Source organism: Rhinopithecus roxellana, chromosome 15 (genome assembly GCF_007565055.1).
Source record: "Rhinopithecus roxellana isolate Shanxi Qingling chromosome 15, ASM756505v1, whole genome shotgun sequence".
Classification (NCBI taxonomy): Eukaryota; Metazoa; Chordata; class Mammalia; order Primates; family Cercopithecidae; genus Rhinopithecus; species Rhinopithecus roxellana.
The window spans coordinates 60347933-60368150 of record NC_044563.1 but is presented as its reverse complement, the minus strand read 5'-3'; the positions used below and the strand labels follow the sequence as shown (position 1 = coordinate 60368150).

Below are 20218 nucleotides of genomic sequence, written 5' to 3'. Positions count from 1 at the left end.
CCAGCTAGCATGCATCCTCAGCACACAGATCTCACACACAAGCACACCATTCCTTAACCACCCTTTGCCCCCAACAGATATAACTAAGCCCCTGCACAGGCTCCCTCTCACAGTCTACACCTAATAGCACTCACAGCCCTCTTTAGTACTGCAACTCTGTTTCTCATAAAGAACATCCCCATCTTTTCTGCTTTTGCCCTCTTTACCATCTTTAAACATGCGGACCCCGGAGTGGTTCTTCCCCTGCTTTGAATCAGTTAGAGACATTAGCATGGTTGCAGGGAGCAGGGTGACGAAAGCTCTGTCCACGGGCCAGGAAGAACGGCCCACATCAATTTGCAGGAATGCACAGCCACAGTTACCTGGCGACAAAAGGTTGAGAGAAGGTTAAGAGGGATGAGACAACTGAAGACAAAGGAATAGGGTGGAAGGAGGACACTCCTCTACTTCACAGCTAGTTGAAAGCCAGAAAGGTTTATCGATATGCGGAGTCCCACAGGGAGCCAGTAACTGGAGTGGAATGAGACTCCAGTCCACTAAACACCAATGTCACACATTCACCATGTTCCTTCCAGCCAGAACCCTTCCCCTGATTAAAGAGACTTGTTGCTTCTCTGTCCTCTGGCCCTGGTGGAGAGCGCTAAATTCTGTCTCTTTTAATTCCTTGCTAGGGAGCCTGACATCTCTCTGTCCTGACGAAACAGACCAGTGGACTTGACAGTTCTAGATTCCAGAGAATTCTAAGGTCAATCTTCTCAATCCATAAACTCCTATTCAGCCTTCTTGGATGATCCTTGCACAGTTAATCTCTCCAGCATCCTCCTGACACTGATATTTACAGGTGTATGCAGGTTCTATTTGTTGGGATTTATTTTTATTTTTTGTGAGACAGGGTCTCATTGTTGCCCAGGCTGGTGTGCAGTGGCATTATCACAGCTCACTGCAGCCTCAACCTCCTGGGCTCAGGTGATCCTCCCACCTCAGCTTCTCATGTAACTGGGACTACAGGTGTGCACGATCACACCTGGCTAATTTTTGAACTTTTGGTAGAGACGGGATTTTGCCATGTTGCCCAGGCTGATCTCAAACTCCTGGGTTCAAGGGATCCTCCTGCCTTGGCCTCCCAAAGTGTTGCGATTACAGGCATGAGCCATTGTGCCTGGCTGGGATTTATAATTACCTCAGTGTCCTAAGGTTTTACCCAAACCACTAAGATCAAAGCATGGTAGTTATGTTGCATAATTTGAGGAGCACCATTCACATTGTATTCTACGTGAATAGAGCCCTTGGAGTTCTCCACACAGATCTGCTCCAAGGGCAAGGGCCACACTTCCCTTTGACACCCAGGTAAAACTTATTCCATAAAGACTGCTCAGCCAGAATGAACTGAGACACACTAGTGGAGTAGTTAGAGGGGACTATCATTCCTGTGTTCTTCCTCAGAGGTTCCTAGGCCACAGAGAACTCACCCACATCAATGTAGCCAATGGGCACTGCCCTCTCCAGCTGTAATTCTACTTTCAGTTGCCCACTCTTGTCCTGAGGGCAGCTGAGCCAAGGTCTCCTTGGATTATCTGGGTTTAGCAAGTTCTGTACAGGATACCTGGGATCCTAAGTAAGAGAGGAGGAGAAAATCAGGAATCTCACTGAGCCCAAGGGAAAAAGGATGCCCACAAATGAGGGGTCCCTAAAACTCCAAACCGTCCCAGTCATCCTAACATGATAGAAAAGACACTAGATGGGAGGCCATAGGAATTCTGTTATCATGTGCCAAGTGGTTTACAGATATCATTTTTCTCTATCTCATTTACCAGATGACCTCCTTTAATCTTCATAACAATTCTTAGGTGGTTACTATTATTACTTCCAAGTTAACAGATCAGTACTGAAGCTGAGAGGTTCAGAAACTTACTGAAGGCCATAGGCTCAATAACCAAGCAAAGCAGAATTCCCAGGTTTCTGAAAGCAGAGCTCTTTTTTTTTTTTGAGACAAGAGTCTCACTCTGTCACCCAGGCTGGAGTGCAGTGACACAATCTCGGCTCAATGCAACCTCCGCCTCCCGAATTTAAGCAATTCTCTGCCTCAGCCTCCTGAGTAGCCGGGATTACAGGTGCTCACCACCATGACTGGCTAATTTTTTTGTATTTTTAGTAGAGATGGGGTTTCACCATTTTGGCCAGGCTGTTCTTGAACTCCTGGGCTCAAGCAATCTGCTCACCTCAGCCTCCCAAAGTGCTGGGATTATAGGCGTGAGCCACCATGCCCTGCCAAAAGCAGAGCTTTTATTTTTTTATTTTATTTTTTTTGTGACACAGTCTCACTCTGTTGCCCAGGCTGGAGTGCAGCGGCGTGATCTCAGCTCACTGCAAGCTCCACCTCCCAGGTTCATGCCATTCTCCTGCCTCAGTGTCCCCAGTAGCTGGGACTACAGGTGCCCACCACCACACCTGGCTAATTTTTTTGGTACTTTTAGTAGAGATGGGGTTTCACATGTTAGCCAGGATGGTCTCAATCTCCTGACCTTGTGATCTGCCCGCCTCAGCCTCCCAAAGTGCTGGGATTACGGGCGTGAGACACTGCGCCTGGCCCAAAAGCAGAGCTCTTAACCACCATGATATGCTATTTCATTTATAAGACTTTTTTTTTTTTTTGAGCTGGAGTCTCGCTCTTGTTTCCTAGGCTGGAGTGCAATGGCGTGATCTCCACTCACTGCAACCTCCGCCTCCCGGGTTCAAGCAATTCTCCTGCTTCAGCCTCCCGAGTAGCTACGATTACAGGCATGTACCACCACCCCTGGCTAATTTTGTATTTTTAGTAGAGATGGGGTTTCTCCATGTTGGTCAGGCTGGTCTCGAACTCCCGACTTCAGGTGATCTGCCCACCTCGGCCTCCCAAAGTGCTGGGATTACAGGCGTGAGCCACTGAGCCCAGCCAAGATGTTTTCAAGGACATTTATTTATCTTTATAGTTATTCTGTGGGATAAGAAAGTCAAAGATTTTTATTCTAAGTTTATAACTGATGCTTAAAGTGATTAATCAAAATCAATAATAATGATACTGAGATATAAATTGAGTTCTAACCTAAAGTCAGATATTTTTTGGTTGACAGATCTTGAGTAAACTACTTTCTCTCTGGGTCTAAATTTCTTTCCTTCTGTAATCCCAGCTACTTGGGGGCCAAGGCAGGAGAATCGCTTGAGCCTGGGAGGCGGAAGTTGCAGTCAGCCGAGACTGGGCCACTGTACTCCAGCCTGGGCGACAGAGTGAGACCCTATCTCAAATAAACAAACAAACAAATAAACAAACAAATTTCTTCTTCTTCTTCTTTTTTTTCAGAGACAGGGGCTTGCCCTGGATGGAGTGCAGTGATACAATCATGGCTCACTGCAGCCTCAAATCCCTGCGAGGATCACTTGAGTGATCCCCCTTCCTCTGCCTCCTGAGTGAGTAGCTGGGACTACAGGTGTATGCCACTGCACCTAGTTAATTTGTATTTTTAATTGAGACAGGGTCTTGCTCATTGCCCAGGGTACAGTGCAGTAGCACAATCGCAGCTCACTGTAGCCTTAACTTCCCAGGCTCAGGAACCTCCCACCTCAGTCTCCTGAGGAGGTGGGACTACAGGTGCATGCCACCACACCCGACTAACTTTTGTATTTTTTGTAGAGATGGGGCTTCACCATGTTTCCCAGGCTGGTCTTGAACTCCCGGGCTCAAGCAATCTGCTCGCCTCAGCCTCCCAAAGTGCTGGGATTATAGCTGTGAGCCACCGCACCTGGCTATTTAAAATTTTTTTGTAGAGATGGGATCTTGTTACATTGCTCAGGTTGGTCTCCAACCCCGGCCTCAAGGTATCCTTCCACCTCAACCTCCCAAAGTGTTGGGATTACAGGTATGAGCCCTGTAATCTAAATGTCTTCATCCATAAGTGAAAGAGAAAGACCAGACTCATGGTTTTCAACCTTTTTTGTTTTAGCAATAAAACCCTTTTAACTGAAATCTTACACTGGTGTGTGTGTGTGTGCGCACGCGCACATGTGCATTTTTTTTGATAAATAAAAGGAGAGCTCTGGTTAGAGCACAGGTAGGGAGGACTAGAGACATACTTGTCCCCCTCTCCCTTTCAACTTCCAGAAGTGGGTCTCTCTACAGAGTATAGCTGAAAACACGAAGTTTGAAACTAGCTAATGTTCTCTAGCATTTTATAAGGCTAAAAGTCTATGAAGCAGTCGGGCGTGGTGGCTCACACCTGTAATCTCAACACTCTGGGAGGCCAAGGCAGGAAGATCATGAGGTCAGGAGTTTGAGACCAGCCTGGCCAATGTAGTGAAACCCTATCTCTACTAAAAATACAAAAATTAGCTGGGCATGGTGGCATGTGCCTATAGTCCCAGCTACTCAGGAGACTGAGGCAGGAGAATCACTTGAACTCAGGAGGCGGAGGTTGTGGAGAGCCAAGATCACACCACTGCACTCCAGCCTGGGCAACAGAGCGAGATTCCGTCTAAAAAAAATAAAAAGTCTATGAAGCAAATTGTTTAGCCTGACCATGCAGGTAAGGAGGATAAGTGTAATACTATTTTTCTTACAATAGGGGTTAATATATTAGTTCCTAAAGATCCTCTAAGGGTCTTTTCTTTTTCTTTTTTTTGATACAAGGTCTTGCTCTGTCACCCAGGCAGGAGTGCAGTGGCACGATCATGGCTCACTGTTAGCCTCAACCTCCTGGGCTCAAGTAATTCTCCCACCATGGCTTCCTGAGTAGCCGGGTCCACAGGCACATGCTCTCACACAGGGCTAATTTTTAATTTTTTGTGGAAATGGGATCTCCCTGTGTTGTTCAGGCTGGTCTGGAAGTCTTGGGCTCAAGAGATCCTCCTGCCTTAGGCTCCCAAAGTGCTGGAATTACAGGCATGAGTCCCATGCCTGGTCTAAGGATCTCCCTGAAATGTGTGGGGATGTTTTTGACTGTCACAACGACTAAGACACCTGGGGGCCAGGGATGCTAAATATCTCATCATGCAAATGATATTGCTACAAAATACAGACTTATGGCCCCAAATGCCAATGGCACCCCTTGAGAAAGACCAGGATAACAGAAGAGGAAGAGGGGGAGTAGGAGTAAATAGAGCAGTGACAGGAGAGGAAAGGGTGGGAAGTCCCTAAGAATCACCACATCAGATCAGGCCTGGTCTCATGGCCTAGAATCTAGCTCTAATTGTGATATTGTAGAAATTTCAGGAAGGAGGCTGAGATCACACTTGATGGTGGTGGTGATATCCTCACAAGTCTGGGATTACCTCAAGTGCCCTGCCCTGTTCTCAATGATAGAATGATCAAACTCCCCTTCTGAGGATCCTGGTGCAGTTTCTGGTCTTACAGCTTTGCCAGTGCCCTTCAAACTGGGTGGAATCCTGAGGGTGCTGTTTTGTGTACTTTCACCTTCTGAGAACACTTCCTTTGCGCTTCCTGCACTTCTGTGGGAACAACCTGAGGGCAACAGCTGTTTCTTCTCTTAGACTCTGAACTCACAATGTCTCTTCTGTTAGATTGGGAGTTTCCTGAAAGTGGAGCCAAGACTCCTGTTTTTTCATTCCTTTCAGTTATCAAGAAAACAAATCATGCCTGCTGATTAATATACCTGAGAAGAAAATGATACCACATGGCTGATCTTCACAGGAGCCATGGTGGCTGAGCAGCTGTTTCAAGTACAAGGCAAAAATGCTTCCTCCCAAGATTTCTTCTGTCACTACTTTGGCACTGACTATGTGCTAGCTTCCAGAAAAGCAAGAATCCTCATATCACTCCTGAAAAAGAGAACAGAAGAAAAACAAACTAGCCGTGCCTATGATAACAGGAGTTATTTGTAGCAGTCAGTTCATTTCTCTCTTTTTTTTTTCTGGGACAGAGTCTCGCTCTGTCACCCAGGCTGGAGTGCAGTCGTGTGATCTTGGCTCACTGCAAGCTTTGCCTCCCAGGTTTATGCCATTCTCCTGCCTCAGCCTCTCAAGTAGCCAGGATTACAGGCACATGCCACCAAGCCCGGCTAATTTTTTATATTTTAAGTAGAGATGGAGTTTCACTGTGTTAGCCAGGACGGTCTCGATTTCCTGACCTTGTGATCCACCAGCCTCAGCCTCCCAGTGTTGGGATTACAGGTGTGAGCCACTGCACCCGGCCGAGTTAGTCCATGACCAACATGGGCCTGGTGGGAGTGGTGGCAGGGAGTAGGTTTGGATCAGCTGATGAGGCTCCAAAAAACACAAAATAACTTGAATGCAACCAGAAGGCAACACAGCAGCAAGTGCAAAATAATATATTAAGATGTTAGGCCGGGCGCGGTGGCTCAAGCCTGTAATCCCAGCACTTTGGGAGGCTGAGACGGGTGGATCACGAGGTCAGGAGATCGAGACCATCCTGGCTAATACGGTGAAACCCCGTCTCTACTAAAAATGCAAAAAACTAGCCGGGCGAGGTGGCGGGCGCCTGTAGTCCCAGCTACTTGGGAGGCTGAGGCAGGAGAATGGCGTGAACCCGGGAGGTGGAGCTTGCAGTGAGCTGAGATCTGGCCACTGCACTCCAGCCTGGGTGACAGAGTGAGACTCTGTCTCAAAAAAAAAAAAAAAAAAAAAAAAAAGATGTTAATGTTGGATTTGTATATACGTGAGCTCTCAAGGGCATGAATTGTGCCTTAAATTGTACACCTTTATATCACTAGAGCCTAGTACATGGTAAGGATAGGCAACAAATGTTCAACAAAATATATGACACAACTTTTTTCTTCTTCTCCTAAAATGAATCTTCCTACATTTAGCTTTTCATGAAGTTATTCCTCTACTAGACATCTTCAATGACGTGCTGATTTATGCAAAACGCTTGGTAAGCTGGGTGTGGTGGCATGTGCTTGTAGTCCTAACTACTCAGGAGACTGAGGCAGGAAGATCACTCGGGCCCAGGAGTTGGAGGCTGCAGTGAGCCATGATGGTGCCACTGTATTCCAGCCTGGGTGACAGAGTGAGACCCTAACTCTAAAAAAAAAAGTTCACATGGGTATTTCTACTTCGTGTTTTGCTAAACATTTTAGGTAAAATTTTAAATATATGCAAAAACACACATATTAGTATAATGAACTCATGCATCCATCACCTTGCTTCAACAATTCCTTGCTGAGAGTAGTTTTAAAGTTGTCTGAATGTCTTTAGGTGGAATATCTTCAAATATTTATCCCTGTCTATTTTATTCATGTTTGTTACCCATCTGGCTCCTGAAAATACGAGTCCATGACTCTTGATATACTCCTGGCCATAGTGGTCTTTTTGCTTACCCTCCCCACCAAAAGTTTTTTTCCCTTTTCTCCAAGATTTTGCTGCTGCCATTGCCTATGCTTGGAATGTTCTTTCTCTTTCCCATTTACCAAATCTAACGCATCTTTGGTGCTCAAATGTCACCTCTCCTCTGCTGAAACAGCTTAAGGTGACAGCTCCATCCTGTCAATCCTCACTTAGCCTTTAACAGAGTGCCTCATATTATAATTATATGGGTATGTCTTCTTTGTCCCTTGACAAATTGTAAGCTCCTGGGGGACAGGTTTCATGTCTGATTCATTTCTGTGTACCCAATGTAAAAGGGAGAATATAGTTCCTGATTTGCAAATGTCTGTTGAATGAATGACCATAAAAATTGTGCTCCAAAGGGCTCACAGTCACAAAGCATTCAAAGTGGGGTAGACTGTAGCAATAGCAGTAACAAACTCTTAGTGAATGCCATCTAAACATCAAGCACTCCTCACAGGCCACAGCCAATATGGGGCTAAGGCTTCAAAGACAGAAGAATGAAGAATGAGTCCTGAGTCTCCTCTCTAGGGCTCAGATTAATTAAAGCTCACTATTCCCATTACGGGAACTCACTGGGCACACAAATATCTTTCCTTCTTTCTGCTAGATTTTGGAGATATAAAAATAATAAAAATAAGTAAGACATAGCCTCTGTTTTGAAGAAACTCACAGTATATTTTTGTGATTTGATGCGAAAAATTCCACCATCTCTTATCATCAATGAACACTCAGGCTAGGCATGGTGGCTCACGCCTGCAATCCCAGCACATTGGGAAGCTGAGGACAGTGGATATCTTAAGCCCAGGAGTTCAAGATCAGCCTGGACAACATGGCGAAATCCCTCTACAAAAAAAAAAAAAAAAAAAAAAAATTTGCCAGATGTGGTGGCGTGTGCCTGGAGCCCAAGCTACTCAGGAGGCCGAGGCAGGAGGATTGCTTGAGCTTGGGAGGCAGAGGTTGCAGTGAGCTGAGATCGCACCATCACACTCCAGCCTAGGAGACAGTGAAACCCTATCTCAAAAATAAATAAATACATAAATAAATAAACACTCTTGGTTTGGCAATTCCGACAATCAAACTGCTTGTAGTTCTCACAAGATTAAGTTCTTTGAGAACTCCTTCCCTTACAAAAACTGTTGCTGCCATTTCTTGGTAATTACTTGTTTACCCTGTGTGCCTCCTCACTAAGTAGTAAGCTCTTTGAGGATATGGATTTTTGTCATGTTCATGATCTCCTACACTTCAGAGCAGCATCATGATTCTGTCAGAAGCAATAAAGTAATAAATGATGTTCAGGAAATTGGTTGACAATGAGAAGAAAAATAAAAGTAGATCCCTACCTCACAACATATTTAAAAAATTATACCTAGGCTGGGCATGGTGGCTCATACCTGTAATACCAGCATTTTGGGAGGTCGAGGTGGGTGGATCACTTGACGTCAGGAGTTTGACACCAGCCTGGCCAACACGGTGAAACCCGATTTCTACTCAAAATACAAAAATTAGCTGGGTGTGGTGACACATGCCTGTAATCCCAGCTACTAGGGAGGCTGAAGCAGGAGAATTGCTTGAACCTGGGAGGCAAAGGTTGCAGTGAGCCAAGATCACCCCTCTGCACTCCAGCGTGGGTAACAAAGTGAGATTCTGTCTCAAAAAATGAAATAAAATAAAACAAAATAAAATAAAGACAAATAATTATACCTAAAAGGCTGGGTACAGTGGCTCACACCTGTAATCTCATCACTTTGGGAGGCAGAGGCTCAGGAGGATTGCTTGAACCCAGGAGTTCAAGACCAGCAACATAGTGGGACCTGATCTCTACAAAATATTTTAAAATATCAGCCAGGTGTGGTGGCACATGCCTATAGTCCCAGGTACTCAGAAGGCTGAGGTGGGAGAATTGCTTGAGCCTGGGAGATGGAGACTACAGTGAGCAGTTATCATGCCACTGCAGTCCACCTGGGTGACAAAGCCAGACCCTGTATCACTCAGGTTGGGCACAGTGGTTCACACCTGTAATCCCAGCACTTTGGGAGGCCGAGGCAGGTGGATCACTTGAGGTCAGGAGTTCGAGACCATGGCCAATATGGCGAAACCCCGTCTCTACTAAAAATACAAAAATTATCCGGGCGTGGTGGCGCGTCCATAGTCCCAGTTACTCAGGAGACTGAGACACAAGAATCGTCTGAACCCAGGAGGCGGGGGCTGCAGGGAGCCCAGATTGAACCACTGCATTCCAGCCTTGGTAACAGAGCAAGACACCGTCTCAAAGAAAAAAAAAATGCACTTGGATTAAAAAACAAAATGAAACACAATACAATACTGTATAGTCACAGCTACATATAATTTTTAAAAATGGATTGGGAGAACACAAGCTAATTCTAATCCATAATAGTTGCTTCTGGAGAAGATGAGAGGGTAATGGGCTTGAGAGTAGAAAAAACAGGTAAGTTTAACTTTTATTGTATTACCTAGCTTTTAAGAAATGAGTAAGCAAATAAATCATAAGGCCAATAGTCAATTTAGGGTGATGGGTGTACAGTGTTTATAACATTCTCCGTATTAAGTTTCACAAAATAAAAATAATTACTTTTATTTTAAGTACATGAGATGCCTGTAGATGATGTAAATAATTCCCTCTAATTTTCTGTTAGTCCCAGTATAAAGCTGACTTTTCTAGACGTTCTGTGGACTCACAGGCCATCCTAGTTCCGTTCACCAGACAGATCCAGGCGGACGCCCAGAGGCGTGTGAACTGGGGCTACAGGTTTGCAAGGTATCGAGTTCACATGCTGCTGAAAAATCAGTTACGAAGGCATACGTAGGGGTGGGGCAGTATGGTGTACCAAAAGGAGGGTATGGCAGGAGCGGGGGCCGCAGGAACTGGGTTAGAAAAGTGTGCAGAGATGTATGAATTGGCATGACAGCCTAACTAAGACGCGGAATGTGGGGGCCGTGGAGGTCCCGCAAGGCTCTTCAGCTCTCAGTTTCTGGAGCTCAAGCCGTACCTCTGCTTTCACTGTTCATCGGGAACAGGCTGCTCTGTTCATTTCCTTTATGGCCACCCCTCCTCCCTCTCGGTCACTCCCCTCCCCATCAACAAATCCCAAAGCCCCTCACCCGGGACCGTGGACCTCGCGGAGCCACCGTTGCCTCAGATCGTGGACCACCAACCTATTCTCCCGCCAATTCGGCCCTCTAACCTTCGCCTTCTGACCCCGAGAGCTACTCTTCCGCCTTCCGTAGCACAGGAATGCGTTCTGGGCCTCAAGAAGCTGCTGTTTTTGAAAATGACTCCTACCGAGGCAAGACGGCAGGTGCTGCAGCCAGGAAAATACGTTTGCGTGTGTTTTAATGTTTATTTTCACTCACTACAACTCTTTCTCGTGGAGGGAGCGGAATTTAAACTTCCGTGTCAGCCTCAGTGCAGTTTGGGAAACGTAGTTCCTAGTACCCACGTCTCGCTCCTTGGTGGCCAGACTGAGGGAGCGTCGCGAAAGTTGCCCGTTTAGGAACTCTCCTATTTCGCTCTCCACAGGGAAGAATTGGTTAAATAGTTCCACTGAAAATAATGCGATTCAAGTTTCTCATTTTCCAAGAACGCTCCCTTGCTGAAGCTTGCAAGGGCACGGGACTCCTCTCTCCTTGATCCTGAAACGTGCAGCAGGTAGATAACCTCCTGATCCCTGACAGTCTCCGCCTGTTTTTGATGCCCCGCCCCCTCTACTGGAGTCCGAGCCGCCGATTGGCTAGGAGCACTTGAACGGCGGAAGCAGCTGGCTCGCGCGGGGACTGCGGTGAGGGGGCGAGCCGTGAAGATGGCGGCAGTGGTGGAGGTGGAGGTTGGAGGTGGTGCTGCTGGGGAACGGGAGCTGGATGAGGTAAGCGGAGTTGAGAGACGAGGAGAGACTCAGCCTGAGACTGAGGGGAGTGGCAGTGAGGTATCGGGAGGTGGGGGTCTTAGGAGAGACGGGAAAGATCCTGAGAGGGAAGGAGCTGACTAGGGGGCGGGTGCGTGGAGAGGGAAGTCAGAGGCACTACTGACTTGTGGACTCCGAGGCGGCCTTGGGAGTAGAAGACTTGCATTAGCTTCAAGGTTGGAGATGGAGGACAGAGAGAGAGGTCGGAGGGGTAGGGGTGTTAAGATTTTGTGATTACTAGCTGGGAGTCTTAGGGTAGGACCGAAGGGCTAAGAGGTAGTTTGAGTTAGAGGGGCGTGAATTTCTTCAGGGGCTTCCTCTGTGGGAGAGGACTCTGTCTAAGCCCAGGATGGGGGTTGGGGACACAGACCTGGAAAGAGTGCTAATCCACTAGTAGTATAGCTTTGAGTTATCTTAAAGTTGGAAATGTTTTGTTTATCCTTACATTCTAAGATTTTGTATCTAATGTACGCTCAGTAAAGTTTTCGTCAACGAATGAAGGAACAAGTGGATGAATAAATGATTGTATGCCGGAATTCATGCATTTATTCACTTAATACACATTATGACTTTTGCTCTGGATCCTGGGCCAGGTGCTAGGGAGACAAGGGGCCCCTCCGTTGAAGAGCCCACAATCTAGTGGTGGGAGACAGACAATAGTCATTGCATTAAAGATATAATGGTGGCACTGAGAAGTGTGTAACAGTTCAGCTTGGGATAGGGAAGGCTTCCCGGAGTTGCTGAGTTTTAAACGATAAATAAGTGTCTCTCTCTCTCCCTCTAGACTTATGAGTTCCTTGAAGGTGAGCTCCTTGAGATTGTATGTTCCCTTTACCTATCTAATAGGCATTTAAAGACTGGGATATTAAATTACCAGTGGCCCTTGAAGGAATCACTAGGAGAAAGGAGATGTTGAGTGTGAAAGGAGTGAAGGGACAGGGCAGAGAAGCAGAGAGAGAGGTGAAAAAGGAAAATAAAAGGTTCTGAAGCCAGAGGCATTGAGATCTAGTGGTGTTTGTGATCCTGCACATGCCAGCATATGGACAGAGACATCACAGGAGTAGGAGGAAGGGGATTGGTTGTCAGAGATAAAACCAGGGAGATCTCTGAGGGGTCAGAATCTTAGAGGCCCCTTGCTGTGTGTTGGGTGTGGGAAGAGTGGGGAGGATTGGGGATGACTGAAGATGAGATTCAGAGAAAGGAAGAAGTGGACTTGGGAAGCACTAAGACTTGCCTGGTAGTGGGATGAGTTGGAGGAGTTGGGTTACCTGATTGAGATCATTAAGATGGGAGGAAGGGACTGAGAAATTGGCAGGTGATCACAGCAGGGGAATTTTTAAAGAAGTGTTGTAGTCTTCTACCTCCCAATCACTAGAGACTATAGGTGTTTGGATACTGGTTGGTTGGTTAGGTGAAGTGGGTGTGGAAATGACCTCTAAGACCCCTTCTGGCTTTTACATTTCTGTGATTACGGTTGGCTGTGGTTCAATGAGATATATTTGAAGACACTTTGGAAAGAGTAGATACTGCATTGAAGTTCTTGTTTATGGTTTGTTAGTCATGGGCTCTCCCTTGAGACAATTATGTATATCTCAAAGCTTTAGTTATGTATGTCAGGGTTCATTGAGATAAAGAGCAGAAGTTTTGGCAGAGGAGAAAACATTTTCTTTCCTTCCTTCCCTCCCTCCATTCCTTCCTCCTTCCTTCCTCCTTCCCTCCTTCCTTCCTTCCTTTTTTTTTTTTTGAGATGGAGTTTTGCTCTTGTTGCCCAGGCTGGAGTGCAGTGGTGCAATCTTGGCTCACCACAACCTCTGCCTTCTGGGTTCAAACAATTCTCCTGCCTCAGCCTCCTGAGTAGCTGGAATTACAGGCATGCACCACCATGCCCGGCTAATTTTTTGTATTTTTATTAGAGACAGGGTTTTTCCATGTTGGTCAGGCTGGCCTTGAACTCCCGACCTCAGGTGATCCGCCCTCCTCGGCCTCCCAGATGTGCTGGGATTACAGGTGTGAGCCACTGTGCCCGCTAAGCAAATAACATTTTCATTAAGACATTTTTTATTTTTGTCTCTTAGCTTTTCTTTATTGTTTTAAGGACTTAAGAGCTTCTAGTAGTATAATAGACTTTACAGAGTGTCATGCATAGAAGTTAACTTTATATGAACCACTAGCATTCATCCCAGAAACCTTGTTACTTATTTCATTTCCTGAGAAAAAGTATAATCTGTTGTCCGGAAATTACATGTGGACTGGTTCTATCTTTTTTGTTGTTGTGTGTTTGAGAAAGTAAGCTCTGAGAAGCAGGAACTGTCATCCCTTCAAGCTCCAAAAATAACAGAGGTCTGGTCTGGCAGACCTTAGTTTGTATTCAAGTTTCTACTAATGTCTCCCCAGCTGTTTCTTTGCAGCCTTAGCTTGTGAAAGAGAAGGTGAAATCCGTCTTTAATATGTAATTATGGGGTCTACCATGTGTCTTGCACTGAGAATTCAAAGATGAGTAAGACAGGAGCTTTACCAATTTACAGTTGAGTGAAGAGACATGCAAATAGCGTATTGTAATATTAGATAATTGCTGTAATGGAGGCATGTAACAAATGCAGTGGGGCACAAGAGATCAAGCGCTTGAGTCGGCTGGGGGAGTCTTTATGATAGAGATGGGTTTGAGCTGAAAAAGGTTGGGTTTACAAAAGAGCAGTGGTTTACATGTGGCGTTAATGTTGCCCCCTCTGTAGCACTTTCTGTTTGATTGATAGACTCTAATGTGGAGCTGAGATTATAATTGGGTAATGGGTAGCCTGGCTAAGATGGAGCTGTTGTACTTTTCTATTTCTTGGGAAAGAATGTACACGCTGTGTACATTCAGGATGTTATACCTGTGTTTTCCAATTTTAGATGCCATTAGCATGATACATGGTCTGGAATAGCATTCATTCATATTCCTTTTCTCTTTTTTTGTCTGGTTTCATTAATACTTTCTCTAGAAATTGAGACGTAATTTAGGCTTTCCTAATGGTTTCTTCCTTTGGAGAGAGAAATAGAAAAGAAGGTTTAGGAAAAGAGCTACCAGTAGAAAAGGCTACTGTTTCTTCAGCTCTTACCATACACGAGCCTCTGTTTAAAACCTGCATCATCTCATTTATTACTAACAGTAGGCCTGTGAATTAGATGGAGTTAACCCCGTTTTATAAATGAGACTGAGGCTAGAGAGCTAAGGAACTTTCCTAGGATTCCACAGTTTGTGAGTAGGGAAGTACAGCTTATGATCCAGGCCTTCCTATGCTATACGGAGCTTAGCCCATTCTGTGCTGAGCACCTGGGTTCCATTTGTGCTCTAGGGGGTGGGTACTTTAAAATTGTATAGTCTTAATCATCTCATGTGTAAAAATGGATACCATATATTTGATAAGTGGCTGTGATTCAAAAGAGCATTTTGAATTTCACATTTGTGAGGAAAGTTTTATTAGTATTCCCTATTTATGATTGAGGAAGCTGAGGTTCAGAGGATTTGAGATATGCCAAAGGTCTTGAGACTACCAAGTGGTGTCACAAAGATTTAAACCCACGTTTCCAGATTCCAGAGTGTTTGTTTCCCTTCATTCTAAAGACCCAAACTCTTTTCTTTGTATAAAAGTTCCATTTTCAAAGCATAAAGCAGCATTTCATCCCTGAGGGGATCAAAATGAGGGTTAACCAAAAGAATATTGGTTTTTCTATACAGATCCTTTAACTCACTGATAACTGGATTCTGCTGAACCCCTGTTCAGGAGGAATGATTAGCCTATTGGTAGTTAGGGATAAGAGAGATGGGCCTAGCCAGCTCAGGTCAGGTGTTAAACTGGTCATAATGACTGCTTAAGCTCAGTTCTGTCTCTCAGCCTGGCAAAGTACAGCATGCTTGAGATGCTAGTAGGATAAGATGTGGGTACCTCTTAGGTGGCCCAAAGGCCAATCTACTCCTGGAGCTAGTGATTTCCTCCTCAAAGGGGAGGCTAACCAACCTCTGAGAGGAAATAGATGCACCCTTTGGGCACAGAAAGCTAACTTGGGAATTAAGGTAGAAAAGCACTTCAATACCCAATAGGGCCAGCCAGGGCATTGCCTGGCGGCTGGTGACTGTGAATCTGGATGTGTCCACTCCCAAGTCCTATTTATCTGCCAAAATGATGTGAAATCATGCAGATTCAGTGAGGAGTTTCCAGCTCAAGCCAGAGTTCAAAGCAGGTATCCCAGCCTGCAGCTAACTTGAGGTATTAATATTATTGCCTCAGGTGAATAATTTACCTCTCTTTGGCCCTGTTTTACTCTTGTTGAAAGAGGAGATTGGACTAGATTGGTGGTTTTTAAACCTTTATTTAGTCATGAATCCTTTTATTCAAACAAAATCTCACTCTGAAGCCTTGTGGTCCTTGAATGGATTCAACAGAACCCCTAAGGTGCTTGAAGCCACCCTTTGAAAACCAAGGATTTTTCTGTTATAGTCCACTGATTGGGTCAGCCCACTTTTTAAATTAAAAAAAAATTTTTTTTTTATTTTTTTGAGATGGAGTCTCGCTCTGTCGCCAAGGCTGGAGTGCGGTGGTGCAATCTCGGCTCACTGCAAGCTCCGCCTCCTGGGTTCACGCCATTCTCCTGCCTCAGCCTTCCTAGCAGCTGGGACTACAGGTGCTCGCTACCACGCCCAGCTAATTTTTTGTATTTTCAGTAGAGACGGGGGGGGGGGGGGTTTCACCGTGTTAGCCAGGATGGTCTTGAACTCCTGACCTCGTGATTCGCCCGTCTCGGCCTCCCAAAGTGCTGAAATTACAGGTGTGAGCCCCCACGCCCAGCCTGGGTGACCCCGCTTTGTGTTCCCTCAGCCCACTTGTACTTTGCCTAGGGCAGCCCCACCAAGCATTATAAAATTGTCTGCCTTCCCCACTAGACTGTAAGCTTCGTGAGAGAGCAGAGTCCAAGTGTATCTTGCTCACCATTGTATTCTCTTCACTCAGCATGTTTCTGGCATACAGTAGGCACCCAATAAGTATTTGATAATCATTATTTTTGATTAGTAGTATGATAGCTACCATTTAGTGGATGTTTGTGATATGCTAGCTCTTCTGCCTAATGGTATATGCTTTTTTATTAAATGTTTATGACATCCCTATGAGAATTGAATTATTAGATGAAATCGTCTCCAGCTCTTTCTGGCTCTAGCACTCTATGTACTGTTTCTAATTACTGCCAGGCTTTGTTGGTGCTGTCCAGTCTGCCTAGAATACCTTTCTTTTCCCTTATTGCTTTTTGAAATTCCACCTGCCCCTTAAAGTTCTAGCTCCCTTGGCTTCTTGGACTATTCTGATCTACACTGATACCTTTTCGCCTTGCCTTTTATGGTTTTCTCTGTTTAAGTTTGTTCCCTCATTTCTCAACTTAGTCCTCAAACTTCTGAAACATTTGTGTGCCCGGCACTTTGGTGTGCCTGATAATACCAAGATGCATAAAGTGTGATAATTGCCCTCAGAGAGTTCACAGACTGGTATGAGTAGAGAAAGAGTGATAAGTACATGCAAAATATGTCACAGATACTGTGATAGTGAGGGGGGTGCGGTGGGTACATCAAGGAGGAAGTGGCAGTGAGTGTTACGTCTCCTTTTCCCAGATAGGTTGGTAAACCCCCAGCGGGCAGACTGTGGAAGTTCCCATCCCTTGCTTCTTCAAGCAGTAATCACTGGGTTTTTGTTTGTCCTTTCCCCTGTGGTTCTCTCCTTATAGACATTTAGTAAATGTACCTTGTTGCCAGGGATTTTCTTCTCTAGAGGTTTTTGGTCCGAGCCGGTATCTTACTGAGGGATCAAGGCATATGTGACTGAAGTTTAGTCTGGATATCTGACTACCTCTGGATTTTTTTAGGCATGTAAAGTGAGTGGTGGCAAGTGTAGTGGGGAAAAAGCCATAAAGTAGTAAACAGTGGACTCATATTCTAGACTAGGAATAGCAGATTTATTTTATCTCAGAGACAGCCACCTGATCATAGATACTTAGAAGCCTGTATTGAGAAGGGCTCTGAAGCCAGGGCTTAGCAGAAAAGAGCGCTGAGGGTGAAATAATACAGATTACTTATTCTGTGCCTAGTCCTGTGCCAAGTGTTTTAAATGCATTCTTTTTTTTTTTTTTTTAGACAGTCTCACTCTGTCACTCAGGCTGGAGTGCAGTAGAGTGATCTTTGCTCACTGCAACCTCGGCTTCCCAGGCTCAAGTGATTCTCCCACCTCAGCCTGCCAAGTAGCTGGGACCACAGGTGTGCACTACCATGCCTGGCTAACTTTTTGTAGAGACAGAGTTTCACCATGTTGCTCAGACTGGTCTCGAACTCCTGTACTCAAGCAATCTGCCTGCCTCGGCCTCCCAAAGTGTTGGGATTACAGGCATGAGCCACTGCGCCCAGCCCTTAGATTCATGATCTAATTTAATACCATAACCTTATAAGATATGTACTCTTATTACTATCTCATTCTATAGATGTGGAAGCTGAGGCATAGAGAATTTAAGTAACTTGCCCAATGTTATACAGCCAGGTAAGTGACAGAACTGGGGTTCAAATCCAAGACTACTTCAGTGCTTGTGCTGTTAACCACAACGGGCAATATGAGTACTCTATACTGCCCATCCTGTTCTACGCTAGACATTTCCATTTTGTACATTTGGGTCTTCCTTTCCGGAGGTGATTTAACTGGAGTCATGGTATTTGTCTTTCCCACCAGACTGTGTTCTCCTCGAAAGGAAGGCCTTTTCATTCCTTTATCCTTTGTGCCTGGCATAGAGTATGACTCAATAAATGTATAAATATGTGAACTCAGGAAAGATTCCAGTCTCTCTGTACCTCAGTTTTTTGTCTGTGAAATGATGGGTTTGGACTAGGTGACCTTTGAGATCTTTTGCAGCTTTGAAAGACTTGGATCCCAGAGTTTTATTTTGGCCATGTTTCTTATGACTCTCATCAGGTACTCAGTAAATACTAGTGAATGATTGAATGAGTGAGTGAATGAAGATATAATTCTTCTCCTTTTTTTTTTTTTTTTTGAGACGGAGTCTCTCTGTTGTCCAGGCTGGAGTGCGGTGGTGCGACCTTGGCTCACTGCAACCTCTGCCTCCTGGGTTCAAGTGATTCTCCTTTCTCAGCCTCCTGAGTAGCTGGGACTACAGGTGCGTGCCACCACGCCTGGCTATTTTTTTGTATTTTTAGTACAGGCAGGGTTTCACCATGTTAGCTAGGACGGTCTCCATCTCCTGACCTCGTGATCCGCCCGCCTTGGCCTCCCAAAGTGCTGGGATTATAGGTGTGAGATTATAGGCATAAGCCACCACGCCTGGCCTATAATTATTCTTAATAATCTGTGCTCATAATTAACATTGGGATGACAAAATTAAAAATGGTGATGGGGAAGGAGTAGACAAAAAGGCTTACATATAGCCTCTTATTCCATCACCTTTGACTTTGGAATTCAGTCAAAACCTCATGCTGTGGCAGATACCCTGGCAGATTCCCATTTGAATTCCCATTCCAATACCTGCCACCGCCAGCTCACCCTTGCTTTTTTTTAGGTCACTTTTTTTTTTTTTTTTTTGAGACGGAGTCTCACTCTGTCGCCCAGGCTGGAGTGCAGTGGCCGGATGAGTCTCGCTCTGTCGCCCAGGCTGGAGTGCAGTGGCTGGATCTCAGCTCACTGCAAGCTCCGCCTCCCGGGTTTACGCCATTCTCCTGCCTCAGCCTCCCGAGCAGCTGGGACTACAGGCGCCTGCCACCTCGCCCGGCTAGATTTTTGTATTTTTTAGTAGAGACGGGGTTTCACCGTGTTAGCCAGGATGGTCTCGATCTCCTGACCTCGTGATCCGCCCGTCTCGGCCTCCCAGAGTGCTGGGATTACAGGCTTGAGCCACAGCGCGTGGCCTTTTTTTTTTTTTTTTTTTTTTTAAAAGAGACGGAGTCTTGCTCTGTCGCCCAGGCTGGAATGCAGTCGTGCGATCTTGGCTCACTGCAAGCTCCGCCGCCTGGGTTCACACCATTCTCTTGCCTCAGCCTCCCGAGTAGCTGGGACTACAGGCGCCCGCCACCACGCCCGGCTAATTTTTTTTTGTAGTTTTAGTAGAAACGGAGTTTCACTGTGTTAGCCGGGATGGTCTCGATCTCCTGACCTTGTGATCCACTGCCTCGGCCTCCCAAAGTGCTGGGATTACAGGCGTGAGCCACTGGGCCCGGCCTGTTTCAGGTCACTTTTTTATTATGGCTTAATAACACATCTACTTCCAGAAGGAATTTAATATGTCAATCGATCAGTAAGGGGTTAGGAGAGAGGGGAAGGAAAGATGAAGATGAAGAGGAATGTTTTAATTCTTTGGGTGCAAGGACTATTTTTCTCATCTTTGTGCGTTCCTCAGTGCCTTGCTCAGAGCTTGGCACATAGTCCATATCAATATATTTATTGAGTAAATAAGAATGCTTGTAGGTGTGGATTCTGTCAAGGATAAAGGGAATGTTGACTAAATCGCAAAGTGTGACTGGCATGCGTACTATTTGACCGTATCAGTATTTGTTTTTAAACTGCCTATGAAATATTTTCATTGGATTCATTTAAATTAATGCCAAATTGGTCCTTACCAGTGAGTCATCGGCACTGCTTTCTGCTCCCATAGCTCCCTGTACAGATTTCTGTCAGCACTTACCATATCGTATTGTCTCTTCCATTAGGCAGGGAACTCCTTGAGGGGACTGCACCTTATCATTTTTTTCATCTCTGTATTTTCAGCACCTAATCTTTCACAGTGGCTAGCATGGAGTAGTTATTCAAATATTTATTGAACTTGAATTTTTATTTTTTATTTTTTTGAGACAGAGTCTCGCCCTGTTTGCCCAGGCTGGAGTGCGATCTTGGCTCGCTGCAACCTCTGCCTCCTGGGTTCAAGTGATTCCTGCCTCAGCTTCTAGA

General features: G+C 45.4%; 2 protein-coding genes across 2 annotated transcripts in view; one reads left to right on the top strand and one right to left on the bottom strand.

Annotated features, from left to right (window-relative positions):
• LOC104665163 (short transient receptor potential channel 2-like) overlaps positions 1-10744 on the bottom strand; it is a 50352-nt gene extending 39608 nt beyond the window's left edge. The window contains 4 exon segments of the mRNA XM_030917484.1: positions 207-362; positions 1470-1611; positions 5643-5808; positions 10539-10744. Coding sequence (XP_030773344.1) covers positions 207-362; positions 1470-1611; positions 5643-5687 — 343 coding nt within the window. The 5' untranslated portion in view covers positions 5688-5808; positions 10539-10744.
• A 327-nt stretch (positions 10745-11071) lies between these two features.
• RNF121 (ring finger protein 121) overlaps positions 11072-20218 on the top strand; it is a 67614-nt gene continuing 58467 nt past the window's right edge. Inside the window, exon 1 of the mRNA XM_010366923.2 lies at positions 11072-11216. Within this exon, the coding sequence (XP_010365225.1) occupies positions 11154-11216 (63 nt within the window). The 5' untranslated portion in view covers positions 11072-11153. The remainder of the gene's footprint in view (positions 11217-20218) is intronic.